This window comes from Neomonachus schauinslandi, chromosome 14 (genome assembly GCF_002201575.2).
Source record: "Neomonachus schauinslandi chromosome 14, ASM220157v2, whole genome shotgun sequence".
Classification (NCBI taxonomy): Eukaryota; Metazoa; Chordata; class Mammalia; order Carnivora; family Phocidae; genus Neomonachus; species Neomonachus schauinslandi.
In genome coordinates this window covers 91,260,810-91,285,082 of record NC_058416.1, presented here as the reverse complement: position 1 = coordinate 91,285,082, position 24,273 = coordinate 91,260,810, and the positions used below count along the sequence as shown (strand labels likewise).

General features: G+C 52.9%; 1 protein-coding gene across 1 annotated transcript in view; it reads right to left on the bottom strand.

Moving 5' to 3' along the window:
• The window catches only part of LOC110587135 (splicing factor SWAP), a 53,543-nt gene continuing 29,270 nt past the window's right edge, over positions 1 to 24,273 (bottom strand). Inside the window, exons 9-13 of the mRNA XM_044921042.1 lie at positions 17,644 to 17,909; positions 11,045 to 11,170; positions 1,639 to 1,803; positions 529 to 601; positions 1 to 318 (exon numbers count right to left, since the gene is read on the bottom strand). Coding sequence (XP_044776977.1) covers positions 253 to 318; positions 529 to 601; positions 1,639 to 1,803; positions 11,045 to 11,170; positions 17,644 to 17,909 — 696 coding nt within the window. The 3' untranslated portion in view covers positions 1 to 252. The remainder of the gene's footprint in view (positions 319 to 528; positions 602 to 1,638; positions 1,804 to 11,044; positions 11,171 to 17,643; positions 17,910 to 24,273) is intronic.

The following is a 24,273-nucleotide window of genomic DNA, read 5'->3' as shown; positions in this document are numbered from 1 at the left end:
TTTCCTCCCATTTTATTTGATAATACATTTTCACAGAAACATGATATTATTTACAAATATACAGGTAAGAGACTGCTGGTCAAAAATCTTAAACTGAAAATGTCATCAAAAATTAATTTACAAAAACCACCAACTGCCCAGGGGCGTCCCTGGGGGAGAATGTGGACGGCGTTGGATGGGTCTGTGCACGCGGGAGCTGCTTGGCTCTCCGGCCCCACAGCCCGGGCGCTGGGCCAGCACGACGCCCGCGTCTCAGGAGGCACTGGTCTGCATGTTCTTGGAAGCGGCGAGCATCGCCCTCACTTTGGCCATGAGATCCTGCATGGAGAGACGCATGGGGTCCCTATGGCTTCCTGCTCAGACCCGGCACGCGGACCGCGGGTACGGGAGTGCCCCATGAACGTGTCGGCGGGAAGGCCCGCCGTGGGGACCCCACAGCCCTCCAGGGTCAGGGCCCACCGGCGGGGCCGAGATGGGGACCCCGAGGGAAAGCCGGCCCCCTGGAGGCGGGGGGAGGGGGCGCTTTACCTGAGTTATTTTGCTCTGCACGGAGGAGACAATTGCCGAGGAGATCTGGCCGTCTTTTTCCTGAGAAACTCCCCTGAGTGAACAGAGAGAGGTCACAGGCTTAAAAATACTTAGACGCGTTGTCGTATTTGTTACTAGTGTCTTTAAAAAAGAGATCGTTATAAATATACATTTTGCTTTCACATTTCACGTTACAGAATCTGAAATATTTTATAAGGTGCAGCCTGACTCAGAGAGTGTTTTCCCGTGAACACCCTGGGAGCCACACGTAGTGAAGATGAGGACGGGACAGAAACTGCAGAAGGCTGGAGCCGCACGGAGCCGCCACCCCGCGGAGGGCCGCGTGCCGGACTCTGGCCTCCGAGGCCGCCACACGCACTCTACCTGCACCCTCAAAAAAGCCACGGCTTAGGTTCTGACCCCCCTCTGGGAGCTGTGCGCCTGCTACTTACGAACCCGAACTTCAGGTTCGGGCCCCTGACCCACACTGATGAAGGCAGCGGGTCCGTAACCAACAGCGAGGCAGCCTCGCTCCGAACCCCCGCCCAGGTCTGGGTGGGTGAGCAGCGGGGGGACCTGGCAAATGCTTCCTGACAGCCCCGGGCAACGGGGACGCGTACATCGATGGCACCGGCCAGGCTGCTCACGTGACAGTCAGCTGTGGACTCTGATGTCACCTGGCCTGCTCCGTCAGGCGGTGCTGGTTCGACCCCTGCGTCCTGTGGCCTGGCCTGAGTGTGACTGACCCCCTTGCCTGCCTTCCCCGTGATCACGCCGGGCCCTGCAGCTGGGGCCATGCCGCCCAGACGCCCTCACCGAGGACAAAGGCACCATGTCAGTGGTTTCAGGACGGCTGCCATCAACTAAGGCACCATTTCCCAGTGGGTCAGACAGTGCGGAGTCCTCTAGTCAGCATCCGGGGAGGGGGCCAGCCCACTCCAGGGACCAACACCGAGAGGACCGGCTGTTCGGGGATTCCTGATGCCTAGAGCCGGGGCCTGGGGGCAGCTTCCAAACCGGCGCTCCGAGGCCAGAGCCCAGTTCTGCCCAGTGGCACACGGGGAGCACGTGGGGGCGGGCACGCCCAGGCCGGGCTCAGGGGGCGCGTACCTGGAGCGCTCCTGGCTGGAGCCCCGACTCTCCACGGGAGAGATGCTGGCCGAGTGGGCTGTGTGCCGGCGTGTGGCCTGCTTGCTCGGGGATGCCGACTGGGACCCGGCCTTGGACTCGGTCCGTGACCGTGAGCGCCTCTTCTTCTTCTTCTCATGGGGGCTTCTGCAAGGAAAGTGGTTTCAGACAAAGATATGGCAGGCTCTGGAAGGAGGAGTTTCGAGTGTTTTCCAAGGGACAGCTGGTGGGTTCGGCTGCCCGCTGTGCTAACTACTTCTAAAAGCCATGCACGGTTTATTTAGCTCACAACTGACAGACGCAGCAAAGTCACACACAAGTGAAGGAAGGCCACCCCCCGTAGGAGGTCTGTCCCCCGTCTCAAGAGGCCTATGGGGTTTGAAACACGGTCAGCACTTTATCTGCATTTAAAAAACCTAAGGAGAGTAACCAAGTGCTGTTCACTCCGTGTCCATAGACGTGACGAGGACTCTAAGCAAGAGATGGGGAGCATCACAGCCGAGGGCCGCGCACACAACAGCTCCAGCCCCCTGACCTACACTTCCTGGGACTGCAGAGCCCGTCCCCGCTCGCCCAGCGGCTGACTGCCCACATTCCCTTCCAGACCCCAGCCTGCCCCCCACGCCCCAGCACGCGAAGCTCCAGCGCATGCCCTGCCCTGTGACCCTCCTGTGACTCCCCAAAGAACATTTAAGAAAAAAAGAGAACATATACAGGAGATAAGAGTGACGTGTGGTCCAGACTGGCGCCGGGCCTCCCTCCTCGTGGCCCCTCTGCTTCCTCCAGACATGACGGTCCCCTGCTTTTTGGAAACTGTGCCCCATCACACATGACGGATGGGTGACTGACGGGCGACCGAGTACTTGCTGTAGGGTCTGTGTGTGGTCAGTGCCGTCCTGAGACCGTCACAGGTGCCCATGTGGGTCCTGTGGGTGACAGGGCCTCACAACAGCGGGAGCCTGCATGTCTTCACGGAGTTAGACGTCCAGGGCCAGCCCCGCACAGCCCCCTCCGCTCGGCGCCTCACAGACAGACCCTTCCGCACCTGGGGACACCCACGGCCTGTCCATACGCCTGCTCGCCCTGCCCTCGGGGCTCCCCACGGTGCTCTTGCACAAAGGCACATGTGCGCCCCGATGAAGCCACGGGACACTCCAGCGGGGCACGGCTTGTGGCACCCCGACTCCGCCGTGTTCACAAAGGCCAGCCCGCAGGGCGCAGCCCGGCAGCTTCCACTTGGCCGGCATGGAGAAGAAGAGGTCCATAAACGCAGACGCTGCTCCCAGTGCTGGACACACAGACGTGGAAACCGCGCCACACCCCTGGTTTCTAAACTGCAGAAGCTGGGTGCAGTCTTAGGTCTGTAAACACATGCTAATTTCAGAAGCAGCAGCAAAGATATTCCGCAACTAGTCCGCAGCACGGGACAGCCGTGCAAGTCCGGCGAGTCTGTGGCTGCCCCCGTGAACGCAGGAGCCATCCCGGCTACGCGTCTGGTTCAGTCTGAATACAGCTACGTCACACGACAAGCCTGCCTCGGCGTTCGCTTCAGGAATTACGGGATTCGTTCCTCTAAAAACAAACGAGGTGCACCTCACATCCAGTGAAACAGGACGGTTTTAAGTGCTGTTGGACGCATGATGACAAGTGTTGACACCGTGACACCCCCACTCCTCTCATCAGGAACACCACCTTTCTAGAAAGTTCCGTCCCTGCTGCCTCCGGTCATGCAGACCCCCTTCCCCACGGTCACAGGTAACCACGGCTCTGATTTCTGTCCCATCGATGAAAGCTTCACGGAGGCAGAATCACACAGCGCCACGCTCCCATCACTCGTCCACGCCGAGCCGTGTCCCCAGTCGGCTTTCTGCTGCCGAAGCATTAGCGTGTGCAACCTGCCAGCACGTCTGTACTCTCTCCCGGGAACAGGCGTGTGCGTTGTCCATTGCGACAACAGATCAGGTGCTTCTGTGGACAAATGTTCCCGGCGGGTGAACGGGGACGGACCGTGGGGTGGCGGCGCTGGTGCTCGGCGTCACAGGAAGCCGCCCCGCTGTTCCCGGCCCCCTGCAGCCCCCATCGCCAGCCCCACTGCGGCCACCCTGTGCTGAACCCGGCAGGGGCTAGTGCGCTCGGCTGCTCTTCGGGGCCGTGTCCGCGGGCTACGTCCATGGACCGCTTCGTGAACTTTCGAGTCACCCACTCGCTCCGCAGCCGGGTGGTTTCTGTCTGGAATCGACATAGGCCCTTGTCAGAGACACGGCGAGGGTTCCCGACGTGCGGTCCGACTGTTCATGCTCTTCACCGTGACTGAGTGAAGGTCAGCAAGCTCACGCTCACCACTCTCCTCCCTCCTGGTGGGGTTTCCACATCCGCGGGACCTTCAGCCGCAGTCTGTGACCCTCCAAGTTAAGCTGTGGCCTGTGGAACAGGCCACTTTCTTCCGCTTGGACAGCCAGCTGCTGGAGCGGGTTTCGCTGCAAAGCTCTCCTCCCCGAGCTTCTTGGCAACCCTGCCATTTTAGGGCGTCCGCTCACGGTCTTACCCGGCGGTTCCCTGTGAGTCCGGAATTGGCAGGAAGCGGCCTCCAACCCTATTCTTCTGCGAGACCGTTGTGGCTACTCCAGGTCCTCCATGTTTCCATATAGACTAGAGTTCCCGATCGCCCATTTCTACAAAACAGCCGTGGAGTCCTGCTGGGGTGGTGCTGCATGGACAGGTCACTTCAGGGAGAAGAAACCTGAGGGACACTGCTCCCCCATCCACGAACATGGGCTCTATGTGTTCTTACGGTTCTTAGAATTCTTCTCGGAAATGTTTGTGGCTTTCAGTGTAGAGAAGTCGTTTCCCAGTAAGTAGCTTGTTACTTGGATACGGTCGCACGTCACCTTCCCAACTGTTCCAGGCTGGAATGCAGAAGGAAACGCTTCCTTTCCAGTCTTTATGCCTCTCCCCTGTTCTCGCCCTGCTGTCTGGGCCACCCGGCTGCTGGTCCTGGAGACGGCGAGTGTGCCCCCATCACCGCCAGACACTTCCTTCCATTCCCTTAGCTCAGGGCTCCGTGGCTCCCTGTTTTCTTTTTAGTGAACGGTTGAAGAGCGTGGCCAACAGCTCTCCTGCGTCTGCTGGGATGTCCTAGGACTTTCCTCGTTTACTCTGTGAAAACAGTGAATTACAAGGGTCGCTGGTGGACGTTAACGAACCTCGCAGTCCTGACACAGAGCCGCTTGTCGGGACGCGTCTCCTCACACTACCCTGCTGGGTGCAGATCGCAGGGCGCTCTCTAGCGTCTTTGCAGCTGTGTTCTTCAGCGTTTCGGTTTGTGAACACCACACACACCCCGTGCCTGTGCGCACACCCCTCCTGACGTGGCCACGCCCACCAGCCTACGTGCTCTTCGGGAGCCACCGCCACGGAGCCCAAACTGGTCTCTCTTCTCCCCTGAATGTTTGTTAGAACTTAATGATGGAAGCCATCTGGGCCTGGAGTTCGGCGGTTTTAAATGATACAGAAATGCTTTGGCAGACGCGGTTATTTAGATTTTCTATTTCTTCTGCTGACAGTGTGGTCACTTGTATCTTTCAGGAATTTGTCCATTTCACCCAAGTTGTCAACCTAATTAGAAAAAGATTTTATTCTCCTTCTAACATCTGTAGGCTCTTTCATTCTTTTTTTTTTTTTATTTAAGATTTTATTTATTTATTTGACAGAGAGAGACACAGCGAGAGAGGGAACACAAGCAGGGGGAGTGGGAGAGGGAGAAGCAGGCTTCCTGCCGAGCAGGGAGCCCGATGCGGGGCTCGATCCCAGGACCCTGGGATCATGACCTGAGCCGAAGCAGATGCTTAACGACTGAGCCACCCAGGCGCCCCTCATTCTTGATCAATCTAAATGAAGACATCGATTTTTGATCATTTTCAAAGAACCATCTTTTAGTTTTATTGTTAGTCTATTTTCCTCCCCCCCTTTTAAAAAAAAACAGAAGTACAGACAACACTCAGTGTCGTACTAGTTTCTGGACACCAGGGTGACTGCACGATTGAGATGCTGCCGTCTGTCACCCACACCTCTGACTGGACTCCCTACGCTGGGCCTTTCATCTCCAGGACGCCTTCAGTCCATGATCTCCTGGGCCCCGGCGGCAGCCACCAGTTTGTTCTCTGTATTTGTGGGTCTGTTTTGTTTTTACAAGTCCACATATGAGTAAAATCCTATAGTATTTGTCTTTTTCTGACTAACTTATTTCACTTAGCACAATACCCTTTAGTTCCAACCATATCGTTGCAAATGGCAAGATTTCACTCCTTTTTGATGGCTGCGTAGTATTCTGTTGTATATGTAACACATCTTCTTTATCCTTTTATCAATCGATGGACGGGGCTGTTTCCAGTTTGGCTGTTGTAAATAGTGCTGAATAAATATGGGGGTGCATGTGTCTTTTCCAAACAGTATTTTTTCTTTGGGTAAATACCCAGTAGTGAGATGACCTGATTGTAGGTTTGTTCTATATTTAACATTTTGAGGAACCTCCATACTGTTTTCCAGAGTGGCTGCACCAGCTTGCATTCCCACGAATAGTGTAGGAGGTTCCCCTTTCTCCACATCCTTGCCAACATCTGTCATTTTCTGACTTGTTCATTTTTGCCATTCTGACTGGTGTGAGGTGGTATCTCATTGAGGTTTTGATTTGGCTTGAACTCATGACCCTCAGAGGAAGACCTGAGCTGAGATCAAGAGTCAGATGCTTAACTGACTGAGCCACCCTGGCATACCTTATGCCCATTTTTATTTTTTTTAAAGATTTTATTTATTTATTTGAGAGAGAGAGAATGAGAGACAGAGAGCACGAGAGGGAAGAGGGCAGAGGGAGAAGCAGACTCCCTGCCGAGCAGGGAGCCCGACGCGGGACTCGATCCCGGGACTCCAGGATCATGACCGGAGCCGAAGGCAGTCGCTTAACCAACTGAGCCACCCAGGCGCCCTCTTATGCCCATTTTTAAATTGGATTATTTGTTCTTTGGGTGTTGAGTTGGTAAGTTCTTTATAGGTTTTGGATACTAGCCCTTTACCTGATAGGACATTTGCAAATATCTTCTCCCATTCTGTCAATTGCCTTTTAGTTTTGTTGACTGTTTCCTTTGCTGTGCAAAAGCTTTTTATCTTGATGAAGTCCCAGTAGTTCATTTTTTTGCCTTTGTTGTTTCCCTTGTCTTTGGAGACACGTCTAGCCAGAAGTTGCTGTGGCTGAGGTCTCAGAGGTTGCTGCCTGTGTTCTCCTCTAGGATTTGGATGGATTCCTGTCTCACATTTAGGTCTTTCAACCATTTGGAGTCTATTTTTGTGTGTGGTGTAAGGAAATGGTCCAGTTTCATTCTTCTGCATGTGGCTGTCCAATTTTCCCAACACCATTTGTTGAAGAGACTGTTTTCCATTGGACATTCCTTCCTGCTTTGTCGAAGATGAGTTGACCATAGAGTTGAGGGTCCATTTCTGGGCTCTCTGTTCTGTTCCACTGATCTGTGTGTCTGTTTTTGTGCCAGTACCAGACTGTCTTGATGATGGCAGCTTTGTAATAGAGCTTGAAGTCCGGAATTGTGATGCCGCCAGCTTTGGGTTTTTTTTTCTGGACTGTTACGACTAATCGGGATCTTTTGTTCCATACAAATTTTAAGATTATTGTGTTTTCTATTTTCTTGATTTCTGATCTTACCTTTATTATTTCCTTGCTTCTACCTACTTTGGGTTTAATTCGTTCTTTTTCTAGTTTCTTAAGACAGAAGATTAGATCATTATTTTTAGATCTTTCTTCTTCCCTGATACAAACATTTATTTATTTATTTTTAAAAAAGATTTTATTTATTTATTTTGACAGAGAGAGAGAGACAGCAAGGGAGGGAACACAAGCAGGGGGGAATGGAAGAGGGAGAAGCAGGCTTCTCACCGAGCAGGGAGCCCGATGAGGGGCTCGATCCCAGGACCCCGGGATCATGACCTGAGCCGAAGGCAGACGCTTAACGACTGAGCCACCCAGGCGCCCCCTGATACAAACATTTAAAGCTACTAACTTCCTTCTAGGCAAACTAGCCCACAGATTTCGCTGTTACATTTTCACTGTCATTCATCTAAAAATATTTTCTACTTTCCCTTGTGATTTTGTCTTTGACCTATGGGTAATTTAAAAATGTATTAACTTCCCAATATGTGGAGATTTTCCAGATATCTTTTTATAGATTTTTAGACTTGCTGCCACGTGGCAAGGGAACATAGTCTGCACCATCTAGTCTTCTGGGACTTCTGGAACCTTCCGCAACAGCACAGTGATCGAGCTAGCGCGGTGGCTGTATAGTTTCTATTTCCATGCAGTCTGGTTGTGTGCCTGTCCCAAGTATTTTATTTATTTATTTCTTCTTCTTACTATTTTATTTATTTGTCAGAGACAGCACAAGCAGGGGCAGCAGGAGAGGGAGAGGGAGAAGCAGGCACCTTGCCGAGCAGGGAGCCCCATGCAGGACTCGATCCCAGAACCTCGGGATCATGACCTGAGCCGAAGGCAAACACTTAACCGACTGAGCCACCCAGGAGCCCCTCTGCTTTCTTTTCAATTAATAAAGCATTTTTAAGGTTCTGCCTTATGTCCTCTCTTGGCTTTTAGCTCCTTCTTCTTTTTAGTGGCTGCCCCAGGGAATGAAGACATGCGTACTTCACTGACGAAGTCCACTGTGAACAGGTAACACTTAGCCTGTAAGAGTTTGTAACGGCGGCACGTTCCCATCCATTCACTCGGCACTCACGGATGTGCCTGGCACAGCGCTAAGCAAAAGGAGTTCGACGGCAAACCACCCCAACGAATCACGTCCTACTTACTGTAACAAAAGACTGGGGCATCCTGCTGAGGTGCACTGTGGTACGATGTTGCCAAACATTCGCAGAGATTCTACTCTTTAGAAAAATGTTCAACGTAACCGTATCTTGATCTCCAAAAGCTCAGTAAAAGGAACCAAGGTTCCTTGGACAAATAGCTGACCCCAGCGCTGGGACAGGGAAAGCAAAGCCTGGAATATTTTGGGCCAAAAAGCAACAAAGTGCTTCAAGAACAACGGGGCCAAGTGTGGGACGGATGTCACCATCAGAGTAATACTGGCGATGGATTCATATACCAAAAAAAGGGGATAGGTCTTCTTTAGAGAAGAAAAAACAGAATTTGAAAGCTGCCATTTTGCCATCACCGATGTGAGAACCAATTCAGCATCAGTGGATGCTAGGCCAATGGGACGTACGCACTGCGTCATGGCGCCACCGCCCGATGACCTGTGTGGGGCACGCATCACTGACGATGGGACACATCACCTGTGTAGTGCTCCTGCCAGAATGTTTCACACGAACCCAGCCAGCCATGCGCATGCGGTAAGACAAATGCAAGCCATGGAACCCACAGGCAAGGGCAGGGCAGAGGGAGGGAGGGGAAGGACAGACAGCAAGATGGAAACGTGGTGACCCTGCTGAATCGAGCCGGCACTTACAGGCATATGCATGCTCCCTGTACTGTTTTCAAAAGTAAGTGTAAAACTGTCTAGTAAACTAAAACAATTTCAAAACAAGAAGTCCGTGAAAGGGGCACTCAGCCTGTAGAAACGAGCCTTCAACTCTAGTGGGAGAACTGGCCGCCTGCCGCTACGTGAACACAGCAGCCTCACCCCTGCTCTGCGTGGAGGGCTATAGGGGACGCGGTGTGACTGCTGGGTTTGCACGCTTGCACCAGCGACTACACACGTGCCCTCTCCTGGCGCCCTGGACCCAGCACAGTCTCCCACTGCCCAGGGTCAGGCGCATGGGGCGGTCCCACCCGCTCAGGCAGGAGTGCGGTCGGCTGAGCTTTCACTTGCTTCGTTCGACTCATTAAAGCTCCAGCCATCACACAAGTTTTCACGATTCCTAATATAACCACCACCTTCTCCGGAGACGGTTCATTTCATGCAAAGGTTAATCTGAGGGCAGAGCAAGAAAGCTTCTGTGGGGAGAGATCTTTTGTTACAAGAATTAATTTTAGATCATGCCCTTTACATACAGTGGAGGTGACGATGAATTTCAAATGTTAAATAATGACTTGCTCAAGAAATACAACGTGACGTGGACTCAGATCTCCATCACGCTGGCCCGGCCCAGCGGCGGGCGCCTCATGTGGGCCCAGGGCCCAGGCCTCGAGCATGCGGTCAGCCTGCACGGCGAGCACATCTGTTGGCTTTGCCGGCTTTATAGCTCCTTTGTGGACTCTGCTGCTTTCTGGGAAGGATCACATTTTACCAGTGATCTCGCCAGATTGCAGGCACATTTCCCCGTTAGCAACGTCTTTCCAGAGCTGCTGCCGCTACGAGCCCCACCGGGAGGGGCACCTGAGGCAGCCCGCCCCACGTCCTCTGCAGACAGGCAGGACCCAGGGACGGCTGGGCTCCTGACACCTGTTGTTCAGGTGTGTCATCTCGGAGGCTCGGGAAGCCCGAGCATCCCGACTCACACACGCTCAGCAGCAGTTACGAAACCCAAGCAAAGACACGCATAACCGCACCCGCCTCCTCCAGGCACGTCTGTCTCGGGGAGAACGACGCTCCTCGCCTGCCTACCAGAGCCAGGGGCTCGGGCTAACTCCCATGCAAGGACACAAAAAACGAGAGCCCCTCCCTTTTGGGGAGAATGGAAACAAAGAAGCTAAGTGATGTGAAGCCGTCGGGTGGCACCACCCATGCAGGACAGGACGATTCCCAGATAGTGCCCTGTGGCCAAGATGGAAACACCGGCCGGCGGCCCCATTCACCACCACACTCCCGGTGGGCGTGCCAGCAGGCCCCAGATGGCCCAGACGTGCCCCGTCACAGGGGCGGGGTGCCAGGATTTTTAGTGTGGTGCCTTGGTGCTCTCTTCCTGGAGGAGCTGAGGACGCTGGCTGGCCGGGAAGGAGGCCTGGGGGCCAGGTGTCGGGGCTGAGAGGCCTCCCGTAATGGACCCGGGAGCTGGTCTCTCTAGCTCTCCGCAACCACGACGGGTGTCAAGGGGGCAGAGGATGGTGCTCTCTCTGCCACGAGGCCCCGCCCACAGCAACTGCTACCTGGGGGGTGGCAGGCATTCATCGGGACTCTAACTTCTCATTTCCTTTCACCTGTGTGTGTGGGTCCAGGGGGGTAGCTAGACTCGGGGGCTGGTGCTGGGCACTGCCCGATGCCACCCCAACCCCAGGGACACGGAGCTCCCTCTGCTGTCAGTTCCAGGAGTGACGAAGGAGCTGCTGAGGGCTGAGTGTCTGGGAGGGACGGCCCCCCTGCTTGTCCCCAGCCGTCCACATAAACGTTCACGTTCCCTGCTAGCACAGACTGTGTCTACGGACTCCAACGCCTACCTGGACCGGGTCCGCTTCCTGCTGACGCCCGGGCTGTTACTCATCCGGTAGGCCGTGGGGACACTCCTTTCTTCCCTCCGTCTCTCGGGAGAGTGTGCTCTTCTCCGAGGGGACCGGGATCGTGACCTGGAGGAAAAGAGGCGTTTTAGTCTGTGTGGCCGGCAGGTGAGCCCGTCTACACTGAGGCAGTGACGGGCCTCGGCCTGGTCTGTGCGTGCCCGGCAGGTGTCACCTCTGTCCCTCTGGAGGCCCATCCCCCCGGCCCTGGGCCTTACTACTCTGACACAGAACTGAATCCAGACACCGAGGCAGAGACAGAGACTGCTCCCAGTCCAGAGCAGCCGTCAGGCTGGCCCGACCGGTCCGTAGCACCAACTCTCCCTGATGCCAGGGCTGACCAGGTGACTGACGGCTAACTCAGGCCTGTGGTTTCTCGTCCTTCCTTTTGCCTCTGCATTTTACTGTCCTCAACCATTTTCAGCTCACGGACATCTCGATCAAAATTACACACGGAAAAGCGCTGACATTCAAGTGGGTTGTTTCTATTTGTTCTGAATACTGGCGACAGGAAGAAAGCAGATTAATCAGAGCCACGACCTCGTAGCCTCTCTCGTGCACACCCATCATATGGCCTCTCGGTGTGAACAATGAACTGGCCACAGCAGTTCAATTCAGAGCATGATAATCTAGTTGAGGAGATTCTCTGGATTCAAACCATCCGTTAAAATATTTTATTCTTCCTTCTCATGTTCCTGGAGAGACACTCGCTCTATCCATGTAGTGGCCTGGTCCACTCGAGGTGGCCAGTGCTCAGAGTGATACCAATCCCAGACCCTCACCCACTGGGGGTCAAGGCCCTCCAAGGAGGGTCTTAAAATGATGGCTTTAGCATTCTTTTTTGTTCATTCAGTGAAATTACTATTTCAGGAAGACACAGAGTAAGCAAAAATCTGGACAAAAAAACAATTTCTTTTCATTCTGCTTCTATGAGAACCCCTTCAAAAATAATATAAAGAGCAGTCTGATTTTGCCATAAAAAATTCTGTAACACTGAATCATTTTAATTACAATAAACCCCCAAGTGACACACACTGTTGTTCCAAACATCAGCTTATCATCACATTCCCCACTCCTGCGTCACAGAGAAAACCCTGCGTCATTCCTGAGAAAGACTGGCCGCGGAATGAACCTGCTCCAGGTAAACTGTCATTGGCTTAGTCTTCTCCAGCACCGCTGTGTCCTGGCTTACAAAATGGTGTTGACAGGTTTTTTTCCAGACCTTTCCCAAGACTTAGGTAACAAATTACAAGGGTGAGATCAATCGGACACCTTGACATTTTACCGAGTTTTCCCTCCAAAGAGCTCCGGGAGTCAACTCTGTCGGTGGGAGAAGCTGCTGATGGCTGCTGAGGTCTGTGCTCCCGCCCCGGCGAGCGGCCCTGCTGCGCTCTGGGCTCAGGAGCCCCGGGGGGGCTGGGCATGTGATACAGAGGCACACACTTCACACTGAGAACTCGGGATGCCGGTCGGGGTGGGATCAGAGCCCCGGAGAAAGCTCTGCGTAATCAGACCTCTACACCACCCGTGGAATGCTTACACGGAGAACAATCCACTCGATAATCAGGAAACGTGGGTTAGTTCTAGTGCCTGCAAATCCCTAACTCTGATCCGATACCACTTTGCAGCGACTGCTGGAGGTCTGAGGGGAGGTGGCCGCCCCCCAGGACATGTAAAGTCGTCTGGGAAAGCAGCCCACTCAGTACTGGGGGCAGTGAGCTTTGTCAGATAATACTTAGGTTTTATTTTAATTAAAGAAGCACTAATGCTTTTATTCTGTTAACTAGGTGGTTAATATTGCTACCACAACACACGTGAGAAACAGAGGAGTTCCATTTTATAAGCAAATCGTCTGTATGATGCGACTCAGATACTTTTTCTCGAATCCTCATAAATAACGGTCTGCTTCCAAATAAAGGCAGAATGAGCCTTTTTATTTGAATGACAGTGCTGTTTGCAAAAAGCTTCTTTCCTCCAACGGTTAACCACTGGCCCCGCCCCATTTCCTCCATCGCTGCCTGAGCAGCCAAGAGCTCCTGTTGCCGACCACACTCTGGCGCTGCTGGGTGGGGGGTGGGGGGGGGGACAGCTGTCCCACGGCGTCTCCGCCCGCCCAGCTGCGGATGGGGACAGCCTGCGGGCGTCGGCTCCACAGAACAGAACAGCTGGCCCTCACCCGCACGCTAAGCACTGAGCGTCACATCTAGGGAATCCTACGCAGGATGACGAGACTGTACGAATGACCATCATTACCCCAATTCTGCCGGCTTAAGCTGTTTTTTTGTTGTTGTTTTCTTTATTTTAAAGACTTTGTTTATTTGACAGAGAGAGACACAGCGAGAGAGGGAACACAAGCAGGGGGAGTGGGAGAGAGAGAAGCAGGCTCCCCGTGGAGCAGGGAGCCCGACGCGGGGCTCGATCCCAGCACCCTGGGATCATGACCTGAGCCGAAGGCAGACGCTTAACGACTGAGCCACCCAGGCGCCCCAGGCTTAAGCTGTTTCTGAATGTTAACTATGACTTAGAAAATGTCATTCTAATCCCCAGTTCCTTACCAAGCAGAAGTCTCGAGGGAGCTGGGGACTGTGTAGACACTGCCCCCAATGCTTTTACAATACTGTAAAATGGGGGACACAGAGTTCTACCTGGAATCTCTCCCCCACGGACATCCCTTAAACACCAACAAGCCGATGGAACAAACACCAAAGGTGATCTCCAACGTTCTTAAAGTAAACTTAAGTTCAAGCTTTAGAGTCTCGTAAGATTTTAAAAAGACCTAACCATTAAAGCTGAATTTTTAGGTGATACAGGAATGGCCTGAGTACTACTTTGTTCCATTTACGGCGAGAACCTGGTGAGGCATAAACAGAAAACACAGAGAGGGGTGTCTGGGTGGCTCAGTCGGTTGGGCCTCCGACTCCTGATTTCAGCTCAGGTCCTGACCTCAGGGTCGTGGGATCGAGCCCCGCACTGGGCTCTGTGCTGAGTGCAGAGTTTGCTTGAGTTTCTCTCCCTCTGCCCCCCACCCCCTACGCCCCAGCCGTCTGCACTCTAATAAAGAAATAAATCCTCTAAAAAAAAAACATAAAAACAGGGGCGCCTGGGTGGCTCAGTTGGTTAAGCGACTGCCTTCGGCTCAGGTCATGATCCCGGAGTCCCGGGATCGAGTCCCGCATCAGACTCCCTGCTCAGCAGGGAGTCTGCTTCTCCCTCTGACCCTCCTCCCTCTCATGCTCTCTGTCTCTCATTCTCTCTCTCGCAAATAAATAAAATCTTTAAAAAAAATTAAAAAAAAAAAAAAACCATAAAAACAAAACCTAAAAAAACTAAAAAACAGAGAAAGAAAGTCTTACACTTTAATGTTGATTTAAAACACGCTTAGCACTATGTGGTAATCACTGTGCTTTCTAAGAAGCAATATACCGATTTCCGAAACTAAAGATTTTTCTATGACTGGGTCGCCTCTGGAGACCCAGAGTCACCTACACCTCGGACGGACTGGGTACTAGGGCGGCAGACATGCGAACGTCCCTTATCTTCACACAGAGATCACTTGTGCTAGGAAAGGGCCTTCTAACCCTAACTTTGTACATTTACAAAGCACTTCAGTAATTTAATATGTAAAAGAAAATACATTTCAACCACAGAACGCTACAAATATTGACAAATGTGCATTTTACTTGGAGTTGGCAGGAGTCTTTTTTAAGACAATCGATTAAGTCGTGCATCAGGCCCAAGAAACAAGTCTGATAGGTCCTTTGTAGGCGTTACTGTAAAGGGTAATGCTGTCTGAAAAGACAGTCAAGGAAAAATGATGACAGTGTCTTTAGCAACTTCAGGATTTGGTTAAAACTGGAGTATTTTTCACACATCCGAATTCAATTACTGAGAACACCAACCTCTCCTGGTGTAAACCCACCGGGGCCCCTGGAGTTATCAGTGCTGGCAGCACCTGGACTGAGAAAGCAGGGGCAGCCGCCCGCGGAAACACGCAGCATTCCCAAATGAAGCCCACATGCCGTTCTCAGCCGCGAGCTGAGGCAGGACGCCCCTGGCAACCGGCAGGAGCCACCAGCTCCTCTGAGCAGCCCCGGGCCTCGGGATAGCTGGCCCCTCCTCTCAGCCCCAGGCCCCGAGCTTGGTGGGGGGCGGGTCTGGCTTCAAAAAGCATTGTCATCACATACGATTTTCCAAGGCAAAACATCATGGAATACCAAACACTTCGAAGGTTTTGTGTTACGATGTAATTTTTAATATTTTATAACGAAGCTGCACTTTACCTTAATATCCTACGTGAACTGCAAAATCAGAAACCGGAGAACGTGGCTGCTTCAGGGAACTGAGAACTTAGCCCCGTACCTACAGTCAGCCCAAAGCATCATGGAGATACTCAGCCACCGGGATTGAAACAGTTTGAGAGTCATGAAAACTCAGCTCGGGTCACAGGTAACTTTCACTGTAGGTCAAATTAAGGTGAAGCTGGCAGCCTGCCATCGCAGACTCAAATGCAGAAAATCTTTAACTTAATTTTTTTTTTGTAACTCAAGGTTACACACTAAGGATTAGGATTTTGCTTCTTGCACTTGTCAGCACTGAATATACAGAAAAATATAAAATATATTCAGATATAAAGTATGTAACTCTAAGTCTTTTCTAGAACAATTACTTAGGGGTGCCTGGGTGGCTTGGTCAGCTTGGGTCATGGTCTGGGGGTTGTGAGATGGAGCCCCGCGTCGGGCTCTGTGCTGGGTGTGGAGCCTGTTTGGGATTCTCTTTCCTTCTCCCTCTGCCCCTCCTCTCCCTCTCTCAAAAAACAAAAACAAATACCAATTATTTAAAAAGTATTAGAATGGGGGCACCTGGGTGACTCAGTCAGTTAAGTGTCTCAGGTCATGGTCCCAGGGTCCTGGGATCTAGTCCCACATCGGGCTCCTTGCTCTGCGGGGAGCCTGCTTCTCCCTCTCCCTCTGCCACTCCCCCGCTTGTGCTCGCTCTCTCTTTCTCTCTCAAATAAATAAAACCTTAAAACAAGTACTAAAATAACATAAAATGACTTACTCTATTACAGTCAATAAAAAGCACATAAAACCTAGAATCTTAAAATTCTAAGTGTCAGACGAGCACTCAGCTGTGAAGAGAACAGGCTGGGGGGACGTGCGTGGCCGGCGCACCACCCTCCTCACAGCTGGGGGTGGGCTACACTTCATGCCGTAGCTGCTCAACACTCAACGTCAGAGCAGAACTCACAGCTCACACTAAAGACGCGAGGAGCTCTCATCGTTGCCAGTCCCCCAGACTAGGGAGTAGGAGTGAATCACGGTCTGTCTTGTTAAAGCCATGTGGTGAAGGACAATCGGCCAGAATTTACCGGGCATGTTACTGCTCAGAGGGCTGGTGTGGGCCTACGGGACTTATGTCCACTATACAATATGGTAAGAAACTCTCTCAAAAAAGAAACTTCAAAACGTTTTGAGATTTACATACAAATTCCTGGGAGCTTCCAAAAATTGAAGTTCTATCAGCAAAGTTGTTCATTTAATTAAAAAACAGCAAGTGTGTGGGTGTGTGTCTGGGTACCTGCGTGTGTGTATACGTCGTGTGTGCATCTCACGATGGAACTTTTTAATTATGTTAATACATTAGCGATGGAACTTCTAAAGGACGATTAGAATTGCAGACAGCCAAGGATCAAATGTATTTATGTGGAGAATATCCAATTTCACTGTTGACAAGTGTAAATACTCGTCAAGCCTTTGAGATCTGGTCTGGGTAAAAACAGGGAAAGCGTGTTGTTTTTAGGACATATTCGGAGAGGCGAATGTGTTTTAAACAGAGGAAGTGCAGGGCATGTACACTTTCCCAGGGAAGGGAGAACCAGCATCAATTACAGAGGAAAAAAATGAGATCCTAGGGGTCCAAGCGTTGCGCCAAAGAGAAAGCAAGCAGAGTGCACTCAACACTTAGAAACAGGTCGTAAGGCATGATGCAGGTTTTAAAACCAGAGGTCTGCTTTTCAAACCTCCTGCAAGCCAGTTACTTAAAACTGCTTCACTGAGCAGTGAATTCTGTGACCCTTTAAGGGCCGTGTTTGTATCTGTGGCCTGAAATCTTCATCTTTTTTCTCAAACCCGGCGGTTAAGAGCGCCTCTTACGGGAGGTCATAAGGGCAAATCGATGGAGGGAAGAAACAGGCGCTGCTTGCCTGGACGCCGTGCAGGAGGGGCTGCGCGGAGCCCCCATCACAACACGCACACGGGCAAAAGGAATTAGCAGGGAAAGGCCCACAAACAAGACACCCCACCCTGTACGTTTTACACATTGAACAGACCTGTTAAAGTTTATATAAACCTATTTTCCAAAAACCTGGCCACAGCGGATGAGCTTTAGAAATTAAACTCAAAGACAACCTGAAAGCGTCATGGGGTTTGCCAGATGCACCCGTGGGGGAGTGCTCACCAGGTCTGCGCTCACCCCTGCCACTCTGGGGAAGGAGGACCCAGCACCCACCGCAGCCCCGTGCTTCGGGTGCCCTGCACACGCACCTGGAGCGCCGCGCCGTCCGATAGGCACTGGGGAGACAGTGCTTTGCTTTCGAGTGGGACCTGGGCCTGGATTTGGAGGATGAGTGGTACTTGGGGGAGCGCGACCTTGTGCGAGACCGCTTTTTGTGCTTTTTCTTCTTCCTCTCCTTCTCTTCTTCCCTCGGTGGGTCTTTACTTTTGCTGGAGGGCCCTTCTGGGGGTTTAACGTCTGAAGCTGGCAAAGGTCTGCCTCCGGCCGGTAGCGCACAGGACACAGTACTGACTTCCTGGGGACGGAAGCAAACATCGGGATGTTAAGAGTGAAAATAGGTCTTTTCAAAATGCACATACACAGAATTTCAACTTTGGGGCCCTCACACCATTTAATGCACCAACACCCCTTAGAAAGGACCACGTCTCTTTCTATAGCTCTAAAATCTCGCCCTGGTGTCTCTGGAGAAGTGACGGCTCTGCAGATGCCAGGAGTATACGAGACCATTTCCCCAGACAGGGCTTGTTCAGCAGCTGGCAGGGCTTGACCTCGTCCAGAGAACACGGTGGCAAGGACACCGTGTTAGGAAAAGAGCCGCGCTTGCTCCTTCATAAATAATTGTGACCTTCCATTGACAGAGAAATGCTCCAACCTCCAGGATTGGGCTTTTAGGAATCTCTACACCAATCTGAAGATAATTTTTAAACAAGACCTGAACTAAAAGAGGTCCCTCTTTGATTTTAAGAACTCTGTCAAAAGAAAAAACCTTCCTTCTTTCCTTCCTGTATCTGTGTGAGTTGATAGATGTTAACTAAACCCACTGTGGCCATCCCTTCGCAACACACCTCAGTGACCGCGCCGCGGACTTCCCACGCACGGTGCTGTGCGCTCAGGAACACGGGAAAACACCGCTCGCACGGCAACCCTTACCCAGGCAGCCTGCGGGCACAAGCCAGTCTGCACGTGCTGATCCAGCACAGTCCTGCTCTCAACACACTGTCCACCATAAACCCCTTCATCCACCTGACACAGACACAGAGGGGACGTCCTCTGCATCCCCACGGCGGGAAGGCCAGCACGCGGACCAAGAGACAGGGGGCCCATCAGCTGTGAGCATCATCCAGAGCAATGGCAGTTCTAGCAATTTCTTCTGAAGAGCATTCACCCGAGTGTGCACGCTGCACACCAAGGCCCCACAGCACACCCCTATGGAACGACTACGACCTGGACACCACCCAAACGACCCTCGGGGGCACTGGTTCCACGTGGCGCACCGGACAGTGAAACAGCGCTCAGCCTTTAAAAATGAGGCAGCAATCCCATGTCCGCTGACACTGACATTGTCCACGTCACAGCGTAAAAAAAAGAAATGAGTTCACAAAAACAAAACAAACCCCAAACCCACCCAAACCTGAACCTGAATCCCAGCCCACGGGCTGCCTGCCTTTGTCCCCGAGAAAGGTCATTCCTCAATTCGCTCTAAATGACCACACAGACCGCGAGATGCACCGCGACTCTGCACTTGGCATCATGGGCCTCCAAGGACTCAGCTGGGACACTCGGGACGAAGGGAGGCAGGTGCTGAGCCTAAGGGATGGGTGCACCTGCAGGCTGCGGAATCCTGCAACTGCTCCCGTCCTCTTCTTGGGTCCCTGTGGTCCACGTGGACAAGGCCCACTGGACAAGGGGACAGTGCTTCCTGCTAAAGCCTCGCTCACCCCTCGGCCGTGTCCCTGCCCCCTGCCGTTGACATTCACGGCACTCTCTCCCACCTGCTCTCCCGTGAGCAGAGGCCCAAGGGGGCATGTGTGCAAGACAGCAGGGCTGAGATGCTCAAGAACACCACGCCCTGCTCCCAGAGCGCCGTGTCCCAAGCGGTTTCTCCCCCCGCAGTAACTCAGTACGGGAGCCGGCAGGAGGAGGGCAGAGACCTCGTCCTCCCTCCCCAGCCTCCACGGCGGCAGCGCTGCGAGCTCATCTCTAAGGGTCGGCCTAAACTGGCTCAGGGCGCCCATCTCAACCCCAGACAAGAACCCGCCCGCGATGTCTGAGAACAGCCACTTCAGCTCTGGCACTGGTCAAGACTTGTCCGTGCGCACACACCGTACACGGCACTCTGACCGAGCGCAGGAGGCTCCGAGGCGCTAGAGGCCGGAGAAGGGGAGGCCGCCCAGCCCCGCCTCATGCCGCGGGCACAGCCCCGGTGTGGCGACTGAGGGAGAACTCCACGCTGTGCAGCAGGAAAATCAGCTTGGGGAAACTCCCAAGAAATTAGGGACACACATTGCAAGAAAGGTGAGACGGAAGCTGGGAAGGAAGCCAGCACGCGACCCCCCTGACGGGGCCCGGGGCCCACGTGGAAGCCGAGTGAGCGTCGGAGCCACCGGTGGAGGGAGGACAGCCGAGCCGCCCCAGGTCCTTCCTGAGCCCAGGCCCGAGACTCCCCGGGAAACCCAGATGGACCCTCCACCCTGCCCAGCGGTCTGCTCCGGGTTGAGTGCAGAGAATCCCAGGGCTGCCGTCCCTCTCAGACTCTCCCTCTGTCCCTCCGCATGGGACAGACCCGCGGCACTCACCAGTGACACCCCGAGGCACTCCGAGGGGGCGCACACGGCACCCGGGCCATCGGGCACCGGGAAAGGCTGCACGCCAGCCTGAGACACGGAGGGCATGCGGTGGCTCACAGGCTGCGCTTCTATTTACCCTTTTACTGCCAACCTGGGGACTCCATCTCTGAATCTCGTACTGTCTCTCTGCCTTTATTCCAACTACTGCCTGTTGTTAGCGACACCTCACCCTGGCTCCACTTGAAGAAACAGGTAATCAAACCAACATTTTCAAAATAGAACTTGTAATCGAGTCACTTATTTATTCTAATAAAATGATTATCATTCAGAATTAAAGTGAAAATCAGCAACTGTAGGGACCTTTCCCCGACTGACTTAAGATGATTCATTGTGATGACCTCAGCTTATGAGTAGCAAGAGAATATTTAAAAATCCAGCAATTAGACTTGAGAACAAAACAATAAAGGGTAACAAATACCACCAGCTCAGTCACTGTGGCCCAACGGCTAGTCCCAGGGCGCCGCCCCCGTCACGTCTGAAGCTGTCATGTCTGAAGCTGAGCAGCTCCGTGCACGCGGGAAGGCAGAGACATCCGGACCCTCCCACAGCCCAGTCACCATGCCAGGGCAGGGGAAGGGCAGGCTCGGTCATGACCCTCATGCAGGCTATGCCTCCCCCTGTGAGCAAGTGTCGGCACCAAGCTCAAAGACGCACCACCTGGAGATTTCCAGGCCATGCCTGTTCTGCACGGGCAGGACGGCGGAGGGGAAGATGTGCTTCGGGAGTTCCAGGCGCAGGCCCGGGGCTCTGACCACACAAACACAAGGGCAGGGTGCCCCAAGGCCTCGCAGGGGTGCTCCCTCACTCGCTAAGGGATAGGTGTGCATCACTGGCCTCTCCAACTACCCTGGAGGGATTCCTGCTACACAGAGAGACAGGATGGGGAAATTCAAGGAACACCGAGGGAAGTTTCTCGTGGCCGCACAATAATGACGTGGCCATAAAACTGTTTCAGGCAAATGTAAGCAAGACGTCTGGATGAGTGCGGTGGACACCTGCCCCCTACTCGTGCAAATCCTGCCTGTGAGGGCAACGGCCCGTTCCGCCCCTCAATCCATGAATTCCAGAGGCAGCTCACTCTACCTGAGCAGGAGACAGACCAGAACAGTCCACCTCCCTGGTCGTCGTGCCGAGGGAGAAGCACACGAGCCTAGTCAAGCTGTCCAGGATTTAGGTCTGAGTGGGCGATGAGGTGAGTCAGGGGCTGAGGATGCAGCCGGCCAGGGGACGCGGTGCCTGGAGATGGATCCTTGAGACACCTTCCGAGCCCCGAGTGGGCTGCACCACCCTCATAGCGCAGAAAAGGAGCCCCACTCTCTATTGGTTTTGCTTAAGCCACGTGCGGGCAGTGGGGTCGGTTTCTGACCCGTGCAAAGCCTGACTGGTACAGCAAGCTGGACTTTCAAACCATTAGAAAATAAACTCAGTACCCAACTAGCTATTGACTCTGTACTTTGCTGCAACGATGGGAGTGTTCTGTTCCTGCTGCCCGTCCACGGCAGTTAGCTATTGGCCACGTGTGGCTCCAGGACACCTGAAATGTGGCCACTATGACTAAGGACCTGAATTTTGAATTTTCTTTCTTTCTTTTTTTTTTTTTAAAGATTTTATTTATTTATTTGACAGAGAGAGACACAGCGAGAGCGGGAACACAAGCAGGGGGAGCGGGAGAGGGAGAAGCAGGCTTCCCGCCGAGCAGGGAGCCCGATGCGGGGCTCGATCCCAGGACCCTGGGATCATGACCTGAGCTGAAGGCAGTCGCTTAACGACCGAGCCACCCAGTCGCCCGAATTTTCTTTAATTTTTAAAAAAAGTTTTATTATTTATTAGAGAGAGAGAGCGAGCACGAGCAGGGGGAGGGGCAGGAGCAGAGGGAGCAGCAGACCCCCCGCTGAGCAGGGAGCCCGACACAGGGCCGAGATCATGACCTGAGCTGAAGGCAGACGCTTCACCGGCTAGGCCACCCAGGCACCCCGATTTAATCTTTCTTAAGTTAAATTTAAACGACCATGGGTGGCTAGTGGCTACCATATTGAACAGTGCATACCCTGAAAACACCTTTGCCCATAAATGCTATTTCTGGCTTAACCAGAGTCTCCACTGCCTCGCTAACTTTAATGGCACGTACAAGTTACCTGGAAGACAAATCTTGCCTGCGGCTCCCCACCTCCCCACTCTGGTTTCTGAAGGCGCCTGGCAGAGCCCTCTGCGCCCGCGATCAACAAGAGGCTGATGGAAACGCCTGAGGGAGGCATGGCCATGGGTGTGCACACTGACCAGCACCAAACTAGCAGAACTGCCCTTCTGGGCTGGAATACTAATATTCCAGCAAAAATGATCAAAGCACAAACCACCATGGGGGGAGGAGGGGACACGGGCTGGTCTGAGTGGCGTTGGGGAGAATTCAAGGAGGAACTTTGGGAAAATTATGACAGTATTTAAAAACTTACTGCCCCCAGTTTAGGGACACTGGGAAATGACACTAGTCAGTCCTTCGATCACAAGGAAGTATCTGTCAACAAATTAGCACAAAATTAACAACTATTACGTCCTGCTGTGGGAAAATAAATTGCTCAGAAGCAGATGAACATGTACTTTAAAACAATCTCATTTGTGAAATAACACTACATCAACTATAAAAATGGGATAATTATGCATAAATCTCAAGATTTTACTATGAGTTTGACATTTCAGACTCTGAAACACATCCTGTGAAACTGCATGTTCAGGGACACCTGGGTGGCTCAGTGTTAAGCGTCTGCCTTCAGCTCAGGTCATGATCCCAGGGTCCTGGGATTGAGCCCCATGTCGGGCTCCCTGCTCTGCGGGGAGCCTGCTTCTCCCTCTCCCGCTCCCCCTGCTTGTGTTCCCTCTCTCACTGTTTCTCTCTCTTTCAAGTAAGTGAATAAAATCTTAAAAAAAAAAAAACAACAACCCGCACGTTGGAATCTCTGCTTACTGCCTGTCGGTCCAGGTCCCGCACGGCACCTCTGGAGCTGAGCGCCCAAGCTTTTCTCTGCATGTCCTACTGCGTGGGTGCCACTGCCTCACCCGGTCATCTATGTCCTCACGCCCTCCCACCCGACACAGTGGCCACTGTGTTCCCGTGGAGCTGCCCCTCCTCGTCAGCGTGCCCTCTGATTCCAGCAGGCAGCTGCGGCACTGCCACCCCAACCGTGCCTTCTCCTGCAGACCCTCGGGGGCTGTGCTCATCGCTGGGGTGGCGCCCACCTCCACCGTGTGGGGGTCTTTCGCGCTGGAGGGCCCTCCCTATGTGGTCATGTCCCAGCATGACCAAGGTTCCTGAAGCCTGCCTCCCGGAGGCCCAGGCATCATCCACGTGCTCATCTTCTCGGCTGCCCTGCATGCTGCAGGACAGTCCTTGTGGTCACATGCAACTGTGTGGTAACTGGGTAAGAAAAAGGCTTCTTGTTCATCTTCCAAAGTGTCTTGGTGCCTTGAATACAACAGAGGCTCAACAAACACAGGCTGATTTTTGTTCTCATCTCCTTGCAAACTCTTGCTGGGCCCAGAAACTTGGCAGGGTCACTAACCTGAACTGCTGCTCTCTACAGGCGGTTCTGAAATGTGCTGTTACCGTGCAAACGATCACGTGATAACGCAAACGGGCTCAACTTTAAGACCACTGCTTTCTCTTCGTTTTGAATCAAGAACATACCCCAAAATGAGACGTGTACGCGGATTTCTGAGTACTACTTATGGACACGCTTTTCTGTATCTTACAGACTGCTCAACAACGTACTGTCCGTACCTGTCCACGTCGACAAACACGCCCCACGATGTGACGTGAGGTTGTACCCAATTACAGAAGACCCCTCTCCTCACACGCAGGTCGGTGGGGCGGACAGAGGGGGCGAGGTGCACGTGGAACGTGCTGTGTACTGCAGGTGGCCTTTGCAGTGAGTGGAAAGGTGAGGGATTTGGTGACTTGCACCATGTCCAGCTCTATGCTCGTCAAACCGAAGTAATTCCAAGTCGGGCAGGCCATGGTGGACAAAGAGGAAAACCATC